This window comes from Aptenodytes patagonicus, chromosome 1 (genome assembly GCF_965638725.1).
Source record: "Aptenodytes patagonicus chromosome 1, bAptPat1.pri.cur, whole genome shotgun sequence".
Lineage (NCBI taxonomy): Eukaryota > Metazoa > Chordata > Aves > Sphenisciformes > Spheniscidae > Aptenodytes > Aptenodytes patagonicus.
In genome coordinates this window covers 47,271,262-47,293,326 of record NC_134949.1, presented here as the reverse complement: position 1 = coordinate 47,293,326, position 22,065 = coordinate 47,271,262, and the positions used below count along the sequence as shown (strand labels likewise).

Genomic DNA, 22,065 nt, shown 5'->3' with positions numbered 1-22,065 from the left:
CTTGAATGAAGTTTATTTCCACCATGCAATGGACTGGTCTGTGTTCTCTCTTGACTTAAAATTCGGTGTCCACAAGATTTATGGATACAGAGTGAAAACATTCCACCTTGTTACAGAAAGAACTCCCATCGCAGAACAGACCCAAAGAAATCTATCCCAGGCAAAAGAGGAAGAAATGGTCAAAAGGTGAGAGAGGGGAAATGGGAAACAAGCTTTTCTGTGAGTGAGGGAAGAAATGACTGATAACACAACTCTGTGAAATTATCACGCAGGTGCTTTGCTTTGTAGTAGATAACATGCAAAGGGTTACCAAATTCTAAATTTAGAAACTCTTAGTTCTGTCTGATGGTATCTCACATACACATAAATAAATGCTCTGTGCTGCACTCTGGGTTCTAATTCACAACCTAGTGTTTTCTGGCCATACCATCTGAAGTAGCAATGCCTCAGGTAGAAGGACAATTTTATATTCTGGTCAAGCAGAAGAGTATTGCTTGTCTTCTTGAAGGCTCAGCAGATTGCATGTAAGCACCCAATAAAAGATTGCTGAAAAAAATCTGTTTATTAGCTAGCCAAGGGAGTGCAACAGTCCTTGAAATGAAAGATAAACAAGAGTGTCACTACAGTGCTTACCTTTTGACAGCTAATCTGCTATGGTGCCTTCTCTCCATGTATTCAAAAAGTAATTTCAGTAATATTTAGAATGCATATATTGGCTTTCCAAAATGAAGGGAAATGTCTCCAGGCAGAAACAGATAAACCGGGGGCAGGAAAGCTAGGCTAAGCCTATACTGACTTTAGGATACTGAGCCTGGGATCAAGCTTATCTCTTCGACATGGCTTTGAACATTCACACTACTGCTTGTAGGCTTTGGGTATCCAGTGTTTTGCAGGCAGTCTGCATGCCCTATTTCTTCAGCATACGATGCATTCTGGCGTATAAGCATATGCCACAGGAACAGATATGAGACACTGGGAATGCTAAGTCAGGCACAGTATATACAGACTCTCTATATTCTAGGTAAATTCATGCTTGGATGTTTGGATAATAGCGCAAACATTTTTCCTCTTCAGAATTCACCAAGAATTGTTTCCAACCAAATTTGAGCATGGACTCATGAATGTGAGGCAAATTTGGTCCTTCATATAGCTAGGTTAATTGACTGAATTGCAGTTCAGCTATACTCAGATTGATTGCACATCTGCCTCAGAAAGGTTCTAATGTCTATCCTCATTCAGTGAATGTTAATATAATATTATTATTTTTATCTTTGAAAAAGATAAAGGGATAGAGGTGACAACTTTCTGAGCACGCTATTGAGTTGCAAAAGGAATCAAAACAGTCTAAAAACAATACCTCTGGAGATGCTCAGCTTCTTACAACAAGGGTATTGTAATAGACTTGGCCTTATTCTAATTTTACTGAAACCAAGGAGAGGTTTAACAAATTTCAACAGTAAAAGAGCTACATCAGTATTTAAATGCTTTTGGAAAGCCAATTTTATATTTACATGCTGAAGATTCTTTTCTTGTCTTCTGTCGAATGGTGGGGTTTTAGGGAGTATTTATGAAAGTAACTTCCTAAAAACATGTTAACGATAGTCAGGAATTAATGGCTAGCTTGAAAAAGGTGACGACGAGTGAAGAATTTGAAGTGATATTTCATTTATAAAATTTTATTCTAGGGCTTTGTATTTTATAGCTCTGTGACATGCTTTGATGTTTTTTATGATGATTATTTTTATGATGAAGATTTAATAATAATAATAAATAAATAAATTAGGCACCAGTTCATTATGAATTAATCGCTAGGAGCCCCCCCTGCCCCCCCAATGAATTGAAATTAAAATGTTTCACTGCTGTAACTTGAGATACCCAGGAACAGATAAGAACCTTAAACTCCTGACTTCTTTTATTTGTGGATATTATTTTACATTTCAAGTAGGCTTGCTTAAAAGACATTAGAAGATATATATGCTTACATGCATAGAGATAAAGTGAAATACTTGTTCATACCTTCAAAGTAACCAGCATTTATAGGCTGTGTCTTCCTTGGTGGTTTCACATGGAGATGTTTATTTTCATTGTTTTTGAACAACGCCAGGCGCACAGCTGGGTCTAGACGACAAGAACAAGTTAAAAATCAAAGGTCAGACCTGGCTCACTCATTCCTTCAAGCAGTTTTTCACCTTTTAGCCACTTAATAAATGAAAATACCTTTAAAAGTAGGTTTTATATTCACAAAGGATTACACTTTCTAAAATAAAGCAACATAAATACATGTGCAACTGAGAACCAAAGTCACTATTTTGCAGGATTTTAACACTGTTGATCTTTTAGCTAGCTCATCTCCAAATTAAAAATAAATTCTAAAGCATATACTTCCAGCAAATATTAAAAAAATCTGGTTTTAAAGCTTGAAATTAAAGCAGAAATATTAACAGAGTACATGCCAAGCACTGCTTCTAAAAGCTTTGGTTCAGAATTATTCAGCAGTCTAAATCAAGTCATTTACACCTAAAAAATGTTAACAGGAGGCAGTTTATTTTTTGAGGCTAAACTTGCAGATAATAAGCTAACCTTCTTCCATGTCCCATCCTTATTGAAATAAAATATACTCCAAAAGACTACAGACTCATCTATATGCCACAGTAATGAAATCTTGATTAGTTTCATAACTGTTATTTTGAAAACTTTGCAAAGAAGCAAAGATGAGCACAGAACTGTCTATAAATCTAGATAATACATGTTCCTAGGCTGGGGGGGGGGGGAGTTTAATTAACAAAAGCTAAACTAATGCAAAGCATTAGCACAAGTCAGGAAAGGTGATCTTCATGCATTATTTCTTACGTGAAAGAAGAAGTGTTTGCTTGATATAGGACGAAAGTAGGAGTTTAACGGAAATGGTTAGAAAGAATGTGAAAATTCTATGCACAGTGAAGAATAAACCAGTCATTTAAAAAAGAAAAAAAAGGACTGAGAAGAACGTAGAAACAAAAGCAACTATACAATGATGAGCAAAAGTATATAGGGTTTTGTAGGTATGACTCTGAGCATGATAACATGACTAACAGAAAGCCAAGGGAAAAATCAAAGAAATACATTTCACATGATTAAAATAAGAAGACAATAGCGTAAGCAGACAAACACACTCTCAGGAATATCTGAGAACCAATGAGGCAGAAGAGGTTTCTCTACAAAGGTGACTACATACTGTCAGAAAAGAGTAGAAATTAATAAAAATAAAAGAGGGAAAACAGCAACAGAACTTAGCAAGAAAGTAGATATGGCAAGGAAAGGATCTAAATTTTCACAAAGAATGCAAGTGTAGCAAAAATGAATACGTGAGACACTGCCAGAACAGATAGAGCAGGAAAACAGAGGAGATGCAAAGACTCAAAGAGCATTCAGACAGAATAAATTTACATGACTAGTTATGTCTGATACTTCATTTTGAGCTTGTTACATGACCTTGTTGGTGTTTACTGAGAGAGTTTATAAGAGCATCTATAATCCTGCAGCAAAGTAAGTAGCTTGGGTTTTTTTGTTTCCTTATTTATGGAAATAATGGATCAGAATGCCCTGTTAAGTTAGTGGGCAATTTCTTATGAAGTTTAACAGCAATTTATAAAGTTGGTTTTGACTAGACCTCTATATTTGCAGTAGAATCTTCAGTTACAAACTAATGGAACATAAAAGGATCCTAAGAGCTCCACTTTTTCTCAGAAAATGCCCTCTTGACACAAGCAAGATGATGCAGACATACTGTATCTTTGCCTTATAAGCCTGGAGAAGATCTCTAAGGGGGTGTGGATACTTTAAGAGAGAACGCATTGACAAAACACGTCAAAACGTTATGGTATTCTTGGGCAGCCCACACTGCAGCAGCATTTGGTTGACATAATGTACTTAATGGTGCTAACCTCTCACAAAGCAGCAAACTTGACTAACGAAGGAATTGTGGAAAATACGGATGGAAGTAATTTAGGTCATGCCTTCTTTCCAAGGCAGAATCAGTGATACCTTACACTTACACTTTGTTATCTCCAATTGTCTAGAAGAACCTCTGTCATCTTGTTGTGTGATGATTATAGCTTCCAGATTAACCCAGAGGATGTCAGATTTAAAGTCATTTTAACCCACTTTTACTACTTAAAGTATAAATTCAATGAAATGACCCAAGAAGCACAATAAATAATGATTATCTCCATTAGTTTTAAAGGTAGGTTATTAGAATGATTCTGATAATGGGATCACTTTATTCACAAACTGGATTACCAGGTTTGTAGATATTTTCACTTTGCATAGATGGATAAAGTAGGCCTATTTTGGCATGCCTCCCAACTCAAAAATAAGTTTGTAGCAACCTAGTGTTCTTCAGGGTAGCAAATGTTTGGGGCAGTAGATCACAGTGAGATTTGTCATGAAAATATCTTGAAATAATAATACATTATATTTTAAAAGTTCTCTCTGAAATTTTAAGTAACAAAAGTTATAAAAAATATTTTAAGCAAAGTATGAATTACTATTGTGTTTTCTATACTTGTAAGATACATAGCCATACGAGTACTACACACAGCTAAAAATGTACAGAATAAATTTTTTTGTAATTACAATTTTTCCAATATCCAGCATTCAGTGTTGATACAATACAGGGTTGATAAAAAGACTTCTAACTTCCTCTAGCTTTATGCTAGTTACAAAAACAGCGTCTTTCTTCAATAGAAGACCAAAGACAAAGTGACAAATTGATTAAAACCTCTTAAGACAAATGTGATTGAGGATTTCCAAACCATTTTTGATTAACTTAAAATAATTCCTGAAATAACAGACTTTTTTCCTATGTGGGTCTATTCAAATTGTTCGAAAATGTTTTAAAGATGTCATCTTTCCTTAATCCAGCCTCCCACCCAATTCTATGAAAACTCCAACCAGTCCAAAGTTAAAGCATACCAAGGACTTGTGGGTGAAGTCACATGAAGTTATTAGTGCCGACCTAGATTTTTCAAACATTTATTTGTGCACAAGGATATAAGCAGTAAAGAAGGTCCATGAACTGTGAAGAGAGGGAAATGATGGAAATTCTTCTTCTAAGAGATTTCTATTAGAAGATTTATCTTTGAGTCTTTGCAAAATAACTTAAATAATCTACAGGGATTTAACACAATGCCAGACTACTTGAATTTGTACCTACCTGGATCACCTCAACCATTGCCTACAGCTCTTTTGTTATTAAAAATGAGTCCTTTTCTCTATGTAGTCCCAAATGTAGGCAATATTACATGGATTACTTTATAATACTAGTGCTTTTCAGTCTCTGAGTGAGCTAGGGAAATGAACTGCATGTATGCTTTGATGACAAGCAATCAAATGTTTTAGATTTCACACAGAGAACTGTGAAAGAGTCCAATAGTTCAAAATCATACAAATATCTTCCTGGATTCTGGTATACTCATTTAAATGTGGCTTATTAGATGATGTTCTGTGCTGGCAATCTAGGAACCAGAGAGGTAATTTAATGCACATTGCTTGGCTGACTCCAAATATAGAAGATAAGTTGCACAAACACAAGAAATGTTATAGAAACAATGTGGAAGGAATAGTTACTGCCTGATCTGGCACCGCATTTGCTAAACAACTTCTTGATAAGAAGTGAAACTGAAAAAATCAAATATTTGTCATTCATTTTTGTTGTGCAATATCTGTAATTAGAAAAACATAAACATATCTGTGCCAACTTAAGGTTGATAAATCAAAGTAGCCCAGAGTGACAGATGCTTATCTATAAGATAATTCAATTTGCAAATTCATTTGGAAGAAAGACCACATTTTGTTCCATAATTGAATAGCAATTAGAACTCCAGCTCATCCATGGTTGGAGTTCCCAGATGATACTGTTATATGAAATACACAACAACAACAAAAGTAGCTTTCTTTCTGCTACTAAGAAAATATAGATCAGTGGTCATTTATGTAATGTGTAATAAGGAATAATAATATCCCCCAGATTTTTATTCTGACTGTTGTTAATTCAACAAATCCATGTTGTATAGTCAGATCATCTGTTTCGGGGTTGTGGGTTATGATGGGGGTGGGTTGGTTTTTGTTTTTTTTTTTTTAATTAGTATTGCATTGCTGTCTTAAATTCTAAACCAGAACTAAAAAATATATGCTGACCTCTCTGAAATGTCTTTATCATTGTGCTCTGGTTCTAGGAGTCAAGGCCCACTCCAGCTGCTTTTTTTTTCTACCTATGTGGCAGCAAGAATCACCATCTCATGCTGTCGGTCACTGACAAGAGAGCTTTCCTTTGGAGAGGAAATGGTTAAATAAGAAGTAATACAGCAGTGTAGGACAGACAAGCTGAAAGCAAGACAAGGCTTCCAGCCCTCTTAAAAGAAAAAGAAGTTAACTTTCAGAGGCTAATACAAAATCCACAGAATCAAGGAAATTCAAAGTTAAGCAAGAAATTCTGTACTGCTGTGCCAAGACATCTTTAGGATGCTAGGATTGTTATGAGTCATTGATGTTTAATTTTTAAGCAGAGTGAGGTGCATTAATGTCTGCTGTATTTAGATTTTTAATTAGAATTTCTATAGAATTTTATGCACCCATTATAAACAGGAATATTTCTGACATTATGCCAGTTTTACTTGGCTGCAAAATTTCTGGTTTCTTGCCCACGCTTTTTGTATTATCTTACTGTAGAGTAAAAATAGTTGAAGCAGACACAGCCTACATTTGGTATCGTTAAAATACAGGCCACAACTTTATTTAACTACATAAACAAGCATACATAACTGTAGTGGATTAGGGCATAACAGGCCTTAAGGCCATTAGTTGGTGGGACTGGTCTACTGCAATATAAGCATTGCCTGAATCACTCCCTATTATAAGGTTATGCTACTTTAAGCTCTTCCTTGTAATACAAACCACAGGATTCAGTGCACTTGCTAGTATTTTCCATATTTTTTTCACTACTGAGAAGGTACATGGCCAGACATATGAGGTAAGATACTTCTCAATTACTTCTACGTATCTACAGTTTAACTCTGTACTTCAGCCAGTCGGTCTAGGTTTTGTGTATAGGCAACGGAGAACTATAAGTGCTTTTACAGTGAGATTCAAGTAGCCTGTTTTTGAATTATGTTTTAGGAGGAAATTAATAGCATTAAAGGTGGCTATTTCTTTCCATAAAGGAATGCAGATGACTAGCTCAGATGTGAACTTCTATAATTAACCAAATGAATCCCATCACTGTTGCACTAGGAGAAGACAAACGTTTTAAATGGAAAATGAAAAGGACTAAATTCCCACACTTGAGGATGTTAAGAATCGAAGCTGTTCATGACTGTCCAATCCAAGTTCCAATCCAGCAGACGTCTTGACTATATTAAAGAGCAATTGTAAAACACTCTGAATGGAGGCTGATTTAACACTTTGCATTTGTGAATCTCAGGCCTAAGGCAAAGGAGTCTGATAGCATATGGAAGCAGACAGCATACTCTGACAGGCCATTTGTTCCTACAAAATCCATCAGTTATCTTAGCATTAGCTTCAACTAATAAGATTGTTACCATGGAAGAGCTCAATGGCACATAAAAGATGTTTGGGATGATCCTGAAACCTTAGCGTAAAAGCTATCAGTGTATTTGTTAATAGCCTATAATTTATTTGTCTGTAGAACCTTTAGATCTTGTTGTTGCTTTGCTTTTTGTCAGAACTTAAAATTTTGCTCTTAAGTTAAACGTGTAATAGTAAATGGATATAACATGGAAAATTGCTTTTTTCACACCTTATATTTCACACTTTTAAGTGGATGCTGGCTATTTATTTTCTAGTGGTTAGGAATCTATATCACTAATAAAATTATTTTATTGTAGTTAGCATACCTTCAACTATTTTAAATCAGAAAGCTAAAAAGGAAACAGTTGCAATTATAACACTGAGGACCTGGAAATTCAAAAGAAAAAACAGAAAGAATAATACTAAAAATAAATCCTACAAGATTTCATATGCAGCTTCAGTGAGTACAAGATGGATGAAGCTCATTTCAGAGGAGATGAAGGTGATAGGATGCTAATTTCTATGGAAACATTAAAAGACAATGTTAACATCTACTTATTCAGATGAATTTCAATCTGCTTTTCAATATTAGAAGGAATAAAGTCTCTTATGGAATTCCTGCTTCAGTAGGGTTAAACTCACAGCAATGGCCCAAGATTGTGAAGTCTCTCTCTCTAGTTATACTGGAATTTCTGTAAGTATTCTAGCATGAGCTGTACCACACAGAGATCCAAGAAAGATACTGGCAGCCTAATGGATCTGGTTACAGTTTCCTGATCTGGAGCTGGCTAGCCTTCGGATAAGGTATATCTATTCTTAAATGCTGTAAAGTCCCTCTGTTCAACCAGGCCCTCAACAAGACCCTGACTTGCTTCCACCACTTCAGAGGAGGTAGCTGATGTAAAAGACAGTCATATAAGTGGAGATTCTTCTCACATGGGGAATATTCCATCAGGATCATTTTTTAGTGCAACAGCTGAGTTTTAGCATCAGTTTAAGACAAAAATATTTGTTTTAATTGATAATGTCTATTTGGTCCTTAGTGACCAAGGAAGGACTGACTTTGTCAGCGTGCTGTATGAGAAAGAATAGTTGGCTTGATAATCTTTGTACTGAAAAGGGATTAAGAGTGCAATATTTTCAGTCATATTTCTTGGTTCTTTACGTTTGCTGCTTATCTGAAAAGAAAAATGTGATTTTAATGACTGTCAGAGAGCTCTATACAGGAAAATTATATATACAGGTTATTTTTGTGCTTGATGTAATGGTTAGAAAGACAAAAAATTCTTATATGAGGTAGTGTCAAGAAGAAAAAATTTGAACCTATAAAAACATTGTGCAAAAGTTTTGTTAATTTTTTTAAAACTAGTAATATATTTTGAGAATATTCCAAGTGATACATTAAAAAGCTCAACACACATATACCATATTGAATAATCTGAACAAAGTGAACATAAACATACCCAAAAAATCCATTAGAACTACAACAAAAATAGGATAGCAAATTTGATATGCTCAATCAGACATTTATGACTGGATTAATTACTACTAACATAAACCAGAGAGCATATGGAGAAAAGATTATATAACCTAATAAGCTCTATTAATTAAAAAATTATACAGAGACCACCAAATGGAACATATGTAAAAAAACTCAGCTGCACACCAAATATTTACTTTTTTTTTTTTTTTAAGTAACATGGTAGGGCATCATGGGAAGCTATCAAGATTTAAATATAATCACTTTAACCTCTTATCCATTTTTTCTCCTTTTCATAACAATAAAGTATTGTTTGTTGATTACATGCCTTCCCCCCCCCCCCCCCTTTTTTTTTTTAACTAGAGATCTTTTTTGTCATATTTAGTCTTAGGCATGATATTTAAAGTAGAAAAAATTATACAGAGAAACACTTTTCTTAACTTCATCTGTAGGCTGAATTTTTGCCCTTCCAAGAGCAAAACATCTTTCAATAGTTTCAACAATTAATACAGAAGAGATTTGCAAAATTATACAAAAGAGGAAAATTAACTGTACCTTGTGGTACAATAAAAAAAATTAGATGTAAATAAAGGTACACTTTCCAAAGATCATTTAGAGTTAGGTCCTATTGTCAACCAGGCTCTTACATATTTTAATGTTTCTTATACTAGCAGTATTTTATTAATATTTTTATTAACATATTCCATTAACATTTGTATTAGCATATCATACTAACAGTTGATGATTGTAAGAAAGATTCATTGACATAACAAGTATCTGAGAAGAACCAGAAGACAATTACAGAGAAGCTGGATAAGCATTATCTATTTCCACAGTGATTATTTAATACAAAAAGTATGATTTCATTTCATTTGTATCAAACTGTCATTTTCATAAACAGTTCTTGCATAAGTCAATAATTTTAACCAGAGATTCCCCCAAGAGAAAAATACAAGAAGCACAAAATGCAGAAATATAAATTCCACATCTTGAAAAAGAGATACATGAACAAAAAGAAACAAAATTTCTGTTTAACATAGCTGTCAAATATTCAACTTCAAAATCCAGTAGAACATTTTTTAAAATCTGAATATTTTATCACTGGAACAAATTGATTTCTTTACAGAGATTTAAACCGAGTTATTTTTACTGAATCACACTCTACCTTTATTCAAATTAATGTTTAATGTTGTGCAAGCAAACTTTTTAAAAGAGATTATTTTGAGATTTAAGAATAGAAACATTACATCAATATAACCATTTTTTAACTGTTGACTTACCTAAATTTTTATTACTATGTTTTTTGGGCTTCATTTTATGGGCCCTCTTCAGCATTAGCTGTGCAGTAGAAATATCCTTAAAACCCCTAGGGGAAGAGAATAACTTACTAAACATTTCACATATGTTACACCAGCTGCATATTATCATATAATGTACTTTTCAAAAAGAATGCAAGTGCATAGTACTTCTTATGCATGGTATGAAACTCTGAATTACACAGATAGCTGCAATGCTTATCTTAGTACTACATTATTGCAACTTATTAAGCTGGTCTCCCAGACACTTATTAATTACAATAATTTTCACTTTAGTAGAAAATAGACATTCTTGAAAGGTGGAACTTAAAAAAAGCAAGCAACAACAGCCGACTATACTGTACCTATTCCTGGAAGTCACTATATAAGCAAGACAGCTTAACATACCATTCTTCTGAAATTCTCTCTTCTTTTTCAGACATGAATGAAAATTTCTTTTTTTCCTTCCAGTCAGAGAGCTGTGACATTGTCCCCTTCCCTGACCTGAAAACAAAGTATAAGAGCGGTACTGAAAGGTAGGTAAATAAGGAAGGGTCTTGGGTGACTATTTTGCAGCCTTTGTTATTCTGCAAGTTGTTTGTGCCTTTTAAAGGCACTTTTGAAGCTTGGAAACAATACAGAAAAATCTATTTTAATACTCCAGGAAGGCTTTATCTTGGAGAGTAATAAAAGTCTGCCATCAATTTGAAATGTTTACATTTCAATTACTTGAAGCATATTTCAGTCCTTTCTCTCCAAAAGAATGCAGCTGTCTAAGAAATCCCTTTTAATCTTTATCTAGTCTTACAAATCTCTATTTCAACATCTATGTTATGATATATGTGAAAAAATATGAGTTCTATCATTTATTGTCAAACCTAGATAAATGAAAATACACATATATATTCTTATATTGTTAATTCTGGTAGTCAATGAAAAATAACAACTGAATTTAATATATTTGGTTTTAACAAGTAAATACATTTTAACTCCAGTAATATCATATTAATCAAAAGTAGCAAAAGCATCAGAAAACAGCCTCAAGTTCTCCTCCTTTTGATTTTTGTCAAATCCAAATGAACTAAATATAATGAAAAAAATATATTATTTAACTTACCTGCTATGAAAGTGGATATTTTCTGCTGAGTATGAATGTGGTCTGTTAACACCCCGCCAAACATCTTGTGGTGACAATGGCAAAATATTTGAATGTTCACTGGAATTTGAAGGCCTAGAATACTTCTAAGTAAGAAAGAAAAAAAATGCAGTTGATGATTCCTGCAAGTTTGAGTTTAAAATGTGCAGGTAAACCTGCATCAGGGTTTACAATCTATTACTACAACAGAAAGATTCTTAATGGTGATATGCCCATTACAGACCTTACCTTCAACTAACTAAATAGGGCAAAAAGGTGACTTTAATTATACTTAACGTCCCCAAATAGAATGAATTATACATTTATAAGACTCCTTCCTTTTATTTGTAGGAAATAAAACATTAGTAATACTACGCTTGTAACAAGAAGAGAAAACCCTACCAAAACAAAAAGCTAAAACTTCAAAGTTTATCAAATAACTAGCAGACATTACAGTTCAATGACCTTTAGCTGTTCTGAAAACATTCAGCTGTTGTCATATAATGCAGATCTTAGTATTTTTAAAGTAGTGTGTCAACTAGCAATTTTTAATCCATTGCCAAATGTACAGATGAAGCACATCATCTTTTTTTCTGCTACTGTGAAGTAAAGTGTTGAAATAAATCCAAAATAAAGAAAAAACTAAGCAAATGAAAGAAAATCTAAAAGAAAAATTGCATCTGGGGACGAGGAGGAAGTCCGAGACTTCTAAAAGTAATTGTGTTTTTCAAGTCAATAGATTGTCTTATTAATCACCCAGAATAGCATATCCTTAAGGAATGAATAAAGACTGAAGAGTAAGAAGTTTCTGTGACATGTTACCTTTGGCCAGTGCAGCTGGTTTGAGAGCAGGAGTGTTTTTGAAGGGAAACGGGTGGAATCTAGAGTTAGCCGTTCCTTCTCTAATGCAGCCTGCATGAATGAGTAAAGTCAAATAGTGCACTGATAAAATCAGTTTAGTTTTGATAACTTTTGCAAAGTCTCTTTTAAATTGTCTTACATACTGTTTCAAGTGTTTTCAAGTCGTATATCAGAACTGCCACCTGCAGAGCAATCGCACTTAAAACACCTTTAGAGATAATGTGTTGTATTGTTTTATTTTAAACAAATCAGATTAACAGTATTTGTGGGTTGTGGGGTTTTTTGGGTTTGGGGTTTTGTTTTGCTTTTTAAATAAGATGCATCCCCTCCTTCTCAAAGTCTTGTAATTTTATCCCAACATTGTTAGTAAACCCAAGTTATTAAAAAAGACTGCCAAACTCTGAAAAAATACAGACCTAAGGTACTTAGAGGCCTAAAGAACATGAACAGCTTTGTTTGTTGTTTTTGACTAATTGAGTATTTTACAACCAGATGTAGGTGCCTGATTCTGTCAAACTTGCTTTTGTTGAGTTGAACTGAATTGGTGAATAGTTTTCATTGAAATCTAGGGTTAAAAAAAGTGAATGCTATATGTACTTATCCCTTCAATTAATCAATTTTATTTTTGATATAATGGAATAATTTGCAAACTAAAGTAATAGCTTGGAATGAAGAGGGGTGGCAGAATTAGGTGCTAACTGGTGTCTCTGGCACTTCAAAGCAGAATTCAGTTTTCTTTCATAAAAACAAAATTTAGATTTTGTTTCAAACTCAACTTGTATATGACATTTTTCTTACACGTCCTTGAGTTTTTTGACCACATGGTCTTTCAATATATTCTGATAAGTGAGAGAAGTAAATTACTCCCACACAGTAAGTAAATACCTCTGAAGAATTTGGCTTTACTTACACAGGGCTCAGTCATTCAGGCTGTACTTACTTCAGGAGCAAAGAGCCTGGGGTTCATTCTTTTGAAAATGTCTGATTTATAAAACTGGACTACCTTTCTCCCATTCACAGATTATTTCAGATTGCACTGATTTCTGACCCTGAGAAATTATCCTAACTGTGGATACCTTACTGTGTAGTTTGTGTAAACAGGACTTTGCACAGCCTTAGACTGCTGAACAAGGTCTTCCAAGCCCTTTGAAATTCTGAGACAAAAGGATCATATTCCAGGTACTGGTGACATAATTTAGTGACTCTAAGACCACTCTTTTTATTTATAAGGTAACTGAACCAGTATTATTCTTCTTCCATTCTGACCTAGCTTTTCAACATAAATTTTCAATAAATTTTGACTTTATTTTCATGTCTTAAAAGGGATGCATTCTTACATCTTTGATCCTTGTTTCTGGAATTCCCAGATAATAATGTTAACATTATTAACAGACGATGTCTCTTTACCACTCTTCCCCTTCTTACTGTTTCAATTAATGATAAATATACAATGCTATCCTTTTTACCACACCTCCTTTCTCAGGTGGTTGTATGTGTTAAGAAATCTATGTAAATAAACTGTAGAGGCATGCAACAAATAAAATGCATCATGTTCTTTAACTGTTACATTTACCTACAGCCCACTAGCCTATCTCTCCTCGGTGATTACTCTTATGCTGATAACCACTGAGTGGTTGATTCAAACAATTTTCATTAAAAAAAAAAAGAAGTCACAGTTCAAATCAATTGCAGAAGCAGATTGCAGTAAATGAAATCCCAAAGGTGATCATTTAAAGATGTGAAATTGGTACAATTTGGACACAGAAGACTGACAAGTTCGCATCTCAGCAGAGACAAAGCTGTGACATATTCAAGTTTTGTAATTGCCTGGGGTCTATGGGCAGAATGGTAAAAATGCGTAACTATGAAAAAGGGAGAAAATCTGACCAACAACTGTCAGTGAAATTAGATATTATTCCTCTTTGTCATCCTTGAATTTACTCTTCAATTGCACTATGCGAATCATATTTCTAGTTTTTCAGATGAGTTTTTCACTTATTTTCTGAGTGTGGGCATGCAATCCTGTCACAGGTGAACTCAACGTCTGCAAAAGATATGTCTTCAACTTTGCTGGTATATAAAGGTATATGAAAATGGCAAATTTCTGAAGTATTTTTTTCCTCCTCTTTAATATCTTCATCAATGACATAGACAGTGGGATCAAGTGCACCCTCAGCAAGTTTGCAGATGACACCAAGCTGAGTGGTGTGGTCGACATGCCAGAGGGACAAGATACTATCCAGAGGGACCTGGACAAGCTGGAGAAGTGGGCCTGTGTGAACCTCATGAGGTTTAACAAGGCCAAGTGCAAGGACCTGCACCTGGGTCAGGGCAACCCCTGATATCAATCCAGGCTGGGGGACGAAGGGATTGAGAGTAGCCCTGCTGAGAAGGACTTGGGGGTACAGGTGGATGAAAAGCTGGACATGAGCCAGCAATGTGCACTCGCAGCCCAGAAGGCCAATCGTATCCTGGGCTGCATCAAAAGAAGTGTGGCCAGCAGGGTGAGGGAGGTGATTCTGCCCCTCTACTCTGCTCTGGTGAGACCCCACCTGGAATACTGCATCCAGCTCTGGAGCCCTCAGCACAAGACACAGACCTGTTGGAGCAGGTCCAGAAGAGGGCCATGAAAATGATCAGGGGGATGGAACACCTCTCCTATGAGGAAAGGCTGAGAGAGTTGGGGTTGTTCAGCCTAGAGAAGAGAAGGCTTTGGGGAGACCTTTTTGCGGCCTATCAGTACTTAAAGGGGGCTTATAAAAAAGATGGCAGCAACCTTTTTAGCAGGGCCTGTTGCGACAGGACAAGGGGGAATGGCTTTAAACTAAAGGGGGGCAGATTTAGACTAGATATAAGGAAGAATTTTTTTACGCTGAGGGTGGTGAAACACTGGCACAGGTTGCCCAGAGAGGTGGTGGATGCCCCATCCCTGGAAACATTCAAGGTCAGGTTGGACGGGGCTCTGAGCAACCCGATCTAGTTGAAAATGTCCCTGCTCATTGCAGGGGGGTTGGACTAGATGATCTTTAGAGGTCTCTTCCAACCCAAACTATTCTATGATTCTATGAATCTATGATTCCTCTATTAGCAAAAGAATCAATACAGCTGGGAGAGAGGTATATTGCCACTTATTGTACAATTTAAATGTCAATCAAGTTAACTGGTGTGTACAGTGATGTGTCCATTAATTACCTGGGTAGTTACATGTCTGTCTTTAACAGTGAATATGATCCAAGCTCTACTGCCAGATTTCAGGGCAAGCTTGCATCCTAGCTATTTGAATTTTTACCTCTCTCATGAAATTGTTTGCGACAAAAATCAATAAAATCATGAAACATGAAAACTAACACTCCAAAGCTGTAGTCAATTTTTTGGAACAAGAATCACTTAAGCAGTACACTGATTGAATCTTTTTACTTTATAGTTGTACCATAACCCAATTAAAGTTCTTTGCTTTTAATATTTAGGTTGAAACTTTTCTCACAAATATTTTCTTAGCCCGGTGTTTGCCATTTATTAATTTAATATTCTGCACAGTGTTTTTATTTCTTTCATAGCCTATGAAATGTCTTTCAGTGTTCTAACTGTTGAAAAGAAATACCAATGAAAACATAAAAGCATGATTCAAAGGTATAAATACGCAAGACAGAAAAAGACAATTGATTTATCATTAAGCACATTTGGCATTCCTATGTATGTGTAGCATATTGTAAAAATATACCACACTATTGTTTGCTTTGGCCAAGAAAAAATAAACACATAATTGGTTTTCAGATATATGCTCTTCTACTGTGTTTATCCCTAGAGATTTTGACAGCACTAAGTTCAAGAAACTTCTGTCCATATCTTTCCCATAAACACAGTCCTAAATTATAACTAATGCAAAGTTTATGACAGATTTACCAATACCTAAGGCTAAAAAATAGATCCATTTTTACTGTCATTGTCCACTAGGAGGAAATAAAAAGCAATCTGAGATGAAGTACAAAACAAATTAAATAATAATGTTTGATTGTATAGTCTACAAAAACAGTTATAGGCATACTATATTTATGTTTATTTCTAAAGCCAAATTAAGGAATTGATTTCACAAATACTGAGGTATATAACATAGCTTTACACATATGTGTAAATCACATACAGTTGATTTAACACACAGTAGTTCACCTGAAGATACCTTTTACGCTTCTGTATCCTCCATACTTTATTTCCAGTGTTTGTTTCAAATCAAAGACTGTATTGATTACTTTAAAAAAGTTTCAATTTTCACAAGTACACAAAACAAACATAGACCTTTCTAACTTTTTGTTAAAACTTCACAGAAATAAATTCACTTTAACTTACTATTTGAAACACATTTTTAATACTTGGCAAATTTTTCAAGGGTTTCTTTCTTTTTTTTTTTTTTTCCCCTAGACTTTATGTTAGCTTTCATTTAGCTCCTGCTCAGGACACAAACAAGATACTTCCAAGACTAGAAAGAATACAGACCACCAAATTCACTATTAAACACAATACAATTACCCCGATATTATTCTTCAACAAGAAGAAGGTGTGAATATATTTGGTTTTGGGTTTTTTTTTTTCTGAATTTTAATAATAAAACTTCCATAGTATTAGCTATTTCCATTTATCCATTAGGATCAAGAACTTTTTATCCTGATTCACAGTGTATTTTTTACCCTTTGAGAGTTTAATCCTACAGGTTTTTTTCTCCCCTTTGATTTTTTAGCTCATCAATGAACTCTGGAGGATTTAATGGCGTACTATATATAACCTTTTTCATTTTGTTATTCCTTCATTTTTGAAATATTTATTCTATTCCTTTCTTTGCAAAATGTAATGACTATTTATTAACAAACATTAAACTTCTGTGGCTTCGGAAACAGAATCCAATCCTACAACCACCAAAGTCAGTGAGAATGGTTCTACTGACTTTAACGGGGACTGAATGAGCTACTGAAAAGCAGAGTTTTAGTGCAAACGCTATTTATACAATCTAATTCTAGGCAACTTTTATATGGCCTAGATTACATTCTGGAGCTACACTATCTTTTATAATGACCATACATGTAATCTGGGCTATTCTGAGTCTTATTGAAACCAGGAACAAAAAATAGCTCACAGGACACAGTGTCAAACCTACACTCAGCTTTAAAGCACTTCTACAAGTAACTGTCCAAACTGTGAATAATGCTATCACATATTGCCTTTCATGTCTCTTAGATCAAGGAGGATCACAAGAGTATAATAAAAACCAAACAAATTCCCAAAACTCTACTATGGTTAGAAGTAGAAGATGCAAGAAGGCATTAACAATACACGCTGAAAAGAAAGGCCAGCATTTGATATAGAACAACTCTGTTCTGGGTCAGATCAAATATTTATCTACATCAGTACTCTGCTTCCAGAAGAGTTCAGTAGCAGATGCTTATGGAAAGCATGAAAGAAGCTGGACATGTCGAGGACAATCCTTCCCTTGGTATGTTCTTTCAGACCTTGGAAACTGGTGGTTTAAGGACTTTCTGCTAACATCTAGGAAAAGATTCCTCCACTTAAAACGGTAATCTAACTTCTTATGACAAATATAACCATCTAATAAGTGTGCTTGCAAGGTCATCTCTATGTTGATCCAGAAAGAATGCAAAATCATTTACACAGTTCAGAGCATGTAACTGCTGAAGTGGTATAGCTTAACTCCAAAAGGCCAACATGTTGGCTGCCATGGGAGCTGAAGTTATTCCATGTTTCCAAACATGGTGGACCTCAGAATCACAAGATGAATCATCATCTGACAAAACTGTGAAACTATTTTTGAAAATTAGGGAGAACTAACTCTTTCCTTTCTTCTTTCATTTCCTCAGTGACTCACTCACTGTTTGCAGGACAGCAATGGTTTAGCCAGAAAAATTGTTTTATTGATATTTATGTAGTGCTTTTATTTATATTGTATTTTAAGATAAAAATAGGAAAATTACGCAACAGACTATAAACAAGCAGAAGAAAATTCACATCCAAAACTCACTCTGAACTTAGAGTCATGACTGGCCCCTGAGCTGTACAACAGAATAGGAGACATGGGAGGGAAAAAAAAAAAGCATCTTTCATTAAAAAAAAAAATATTTCCACAGAAATAGTGTGTGGAACTCCTTGCTTTTAAAAAAAGATTCACCCTCCAGTTCACCTGCCTGGTTTTGTCTAACCTGTTTTTTTGGACTTCTGCTCCCCTCAGTGAGGCAGGCCACTAGTGTCATTCTCTCTCAGAATGGCCCTTTTTCAACCAGATTTTACAAAGTATCTGCCCTCTCTACATTCAAATTAGTTTTTAATAAGAATAATATGTAATAAGAGTAAATAAATAAATAAATCAGAATGAATCTTTCCACTAGTTTTCTCTATAGAATACAAGCTTAAACAAAGTTCTTCAGGGTGGTGAAGTCCTTGATTTCTACTTTCGTAGTTTTTTGGGAGTATATTTGAATAGTGCAGTTAAAGTCTAGTTCACTCCAAGAAAATAAAACAAAAAGTTAAAACAAAAAGACAAGTGAAAGACAGTACTTTAATCCAAGGCAGAACGTTCAACAGCATTCTATGACTATTTCAAATAAGCTGACAAAATTTCTGTTTTTGCACAATACATGCCACATGAAGAACTACTTTTCATAGTGTTAAACATCCTGTAGGTTAAATAATTGCTCAGAGACTGGGAGAGGGAGTGGTCAGGGAGAAGGATCATATGCTGAAGGTTAACCCTGTGGATACTGACAATAGAAAAGGGCATACCACAGCCAGCCATACTGTACTGTCTTTCATCTGGCTGAAAGCTGTAACTTTCTCTCTTGATTCCTGGCAAACATATTTCACCCTGTGGTGTATTCCATTCAAATATCATGCTACTCCAGGACAACATCTTTCATTTCTTTTTAAACTAAACTTCATTTCTGCCAAGGCCCAAGTATTCTTTGCTAGAAATTTCTTCTCTAAAAGCATAAGTAAGTTTTGACAAACTTCTTAAGAAATCACAAATTTTTAGCTCTTGCAGCTGATACAGAAGGACTAGACCACTTTTCTATGCTCATTTATCTATTGTTCATAGACTGTGATTGAAAAGTTCTTTTGAAATTAAAGATCTGAATATTTTTGTGTATTTAGCCTTTTCTTTCATCCAGTCTTTGTAGGAATCAGATTACTCTATGGGCTAGCTTTTCTGAGAAACTCAGGTTCTTGCATAAAGCTTAGTTCAATGTTAGGAAGTTGAGTATCAATTCAGAGCCAGACTTTCTAAAATAATCCCAAAGCTGAGACAGTATCAAATATGAACATCCTTAACTGAATCGTCTATTAGTTGCATTATTATTCCATTTCCAATACCACAAAAATTCAGTCTAAGTTCTGTAATTTTAAAACTATATGTAAATGTGTCAATTTGACCAATTTTATAAAAAACTGTATACAGACTTCTTTTTAATTAGTTTAGTGGAGATAGGTTTTCTAGAAAACGGATTTCTGAACTGCAGGCAGTAGGAAAAATAGCCTTTTTCTCTGGATTTGTCTTTCATGCTTTTTCACATATTTTATGTGGTGAAGATAAATAGGTTAGCACCCTAATAAAGGTTATTTTAACCTTTGGCAATGCTTCTTTTTCAACCCTGTCTTTATATAAAACAAGAGAATTAGGAAGGAAAGCTGGGCATGGCTGCATTCTTATGATTGCTAAAACCAAACAATGTTTCAAGCCAAAAAAAGTAGCGAGTATCATATGGATTCCAGAGAAACATCAGAACGATTAATTGACCCCAAGAGCTTTTAAAGACTTACGAAAGCTGGTTAATTATTAGAGCACGTTCTTGTAGGAAAATTAGAGGGCAAGCATAGTTGTGTAGTTGTCCATTTATAAGGAGGATATATTGACAATTACTGGAAAAATCACAACATTCTGTTAAGAAAAACATTCAAGAAAATTTTGTTGGAGAATGCTTTCTTCAAATGTCATTTTTCCAAACTGTTTAATAAGCTCAGAAAAGTAACTGCTCTCTCAAATTCTAATACATATATATATGTATTTATATTTCATGTAAGTACCTATGTGATTTTTCTAAATACATATGACTAAAACCATGCAAATAATTTATTTCAGAATATACAAAAGTAAATGAATAATGAAAATTTCAGGGACCGTAAAAGTTTTCATTCACCAAAAAGGTTGAATGTATACATACATAATTAACTCTCCAAAAGTCTGAATCTTATTGTAGTTCATGTCAGTCATTCATGACCTACATGACCCAAACTTTTCTAGAAATGCATTTTTGTCTTAAGCCTGACAGTGTTCAAAGGAAGCTCTGGGTCCTACATCTTTTTGTGAATACAGGAATAAAAAATACAGATGGGTAAACAGTAACCTCAGCTTCAGAGGTTAGACATGGTTCAAGTAAGCATCAGAAATGTATGCTTCAAAAATCTTTTGAGATGTATACCCCCACGCACCTCAATAAACATCAGGCTCCTGGCACCTTCAGGCCACCCCTCAAATGGCTCTAAGACCCCAGATGCAGTCTTTCCCCATTAAAATGACAAAAATCTTCAAGTCTTCCCCTCTCTGACTCTGCCATACTACACAAACTTTAGCTGGTATGTCCCTATAAGCCTTTTTCCAAGTCCTTCTACCTCTGTGAAAACAAACAAACAAACCTTTCAAGGGGCAATGAATTAAAAAAAACAACAAACAAAACAGCCAAGGGACCCCTCATCTCCACCTCTTATATACTGTACATTCAGAGAATACACAATTTCAAATGAAGATCACCCAAAATATTCTATCAAGTTTGGGGAATGAACGCTAAAAACACAATAGAAAAGAAAGCTGTACTTCAGCTTGCAGTTTTGTCAAAGGAAGGGAAGTTAGGCAGAAACACAGGGTAATAAAAAATAGACTACTCGCAAGTTTATAGTCATCTAACCTTTAATATGTTTCAAAGTTCATGTCACATGAGAAATTTGATTCAATTTCAAGACAACTTTTCCTTTTTGTTTAAAAGTCCCTATTTCAGAAATAAGAACAGAAAAGTATTTGGAAGATAAAGAGCAAAGAAGGACTAAGTTGTAAGCATATATTTTTTGAAACTGATGATAACAAATCTCTGATTACACTAAAAATGCTTAATTCTAAAGAAGATATGTCTTAATCATCTCTCAGCTTCACTTATACTGTCCTCCTTATATGTCCCTAGCACTAACACTTCTATTTGAAATAAATTATGCACAAATGAATCTGCAGGTTGAAATTTGTTGATTCATAACTGTAGTCTCAACACCTTAAATCTTTTGGGACCTGCACTGCTACTCTCTGGGAAATTCAAGAGCTTCAGGAGCTCATTCTTTGGGATGTTTTCCTGCTGTAGACTCAGATCTGTGAAATGATCAATAGCTACTGCTATTTCCGTATCAAAATAAAATTTTACAGTATTTTCCATACAAACAAAATGACTAGACTGAGAACCAGAAGACGGTTTTAACAGTATTTAGCATTTAGGATTCCTTAGCCCACTCCATTCAAGGACAAACTAGACATAAAGTTAAATAGTTTTTAGCTAAATTAAGATTGCATTATAGGGTATGGGGGTTTTTCTCCCCCTTCTCTGTTTCCACTATTAGAAACTCAAGAATTGCATGGCGAAGAAAGTCCATTAGGACCCTAGATCCTTTTCTGTGGTGCTGCTTCCTAGACA

The 22,065-nt window shown here is 34.7% G+C and overlaps 1 protein-coding gene across 1 annotated transcript in view; it reads right to left on the bottom strand.

Annotated features, from left to right (window-relative positions):
- Positions 1–22,065, bottom strand: part of LRRIQ1 (leucine rich repeats and IQ motif containing 1) — a 114,777-nt gene that overhangs the window by 42,977 nt on the left and 49,735 nt on the right. Inside the window, exons 19-23 of the mRNA XM_076333896.1 lie at positions 12,299–12,388; positions 11,459–11,583; positions 10,750–10,845; positions 10,327–10,412; positions 2,017–2,118 (exon numbers count right to left, since the gene is read on the bottom strand). Of these exons, the coding sequence (XP_076190011.1) occupies positions 2,017–2,118; positions 10,327–10,412; positions 10,750–10,845; positions 11,459–11,583; positions 12,299–12,388 (499 nt within the window). The remainder of the gene's footprint in view (positions 1–2,016; positions 2,119–10,326; positions 10,413–10,749; positions 10,846–11,458; positions 11,584–12,298; positions 12,389–22,065) is intronic.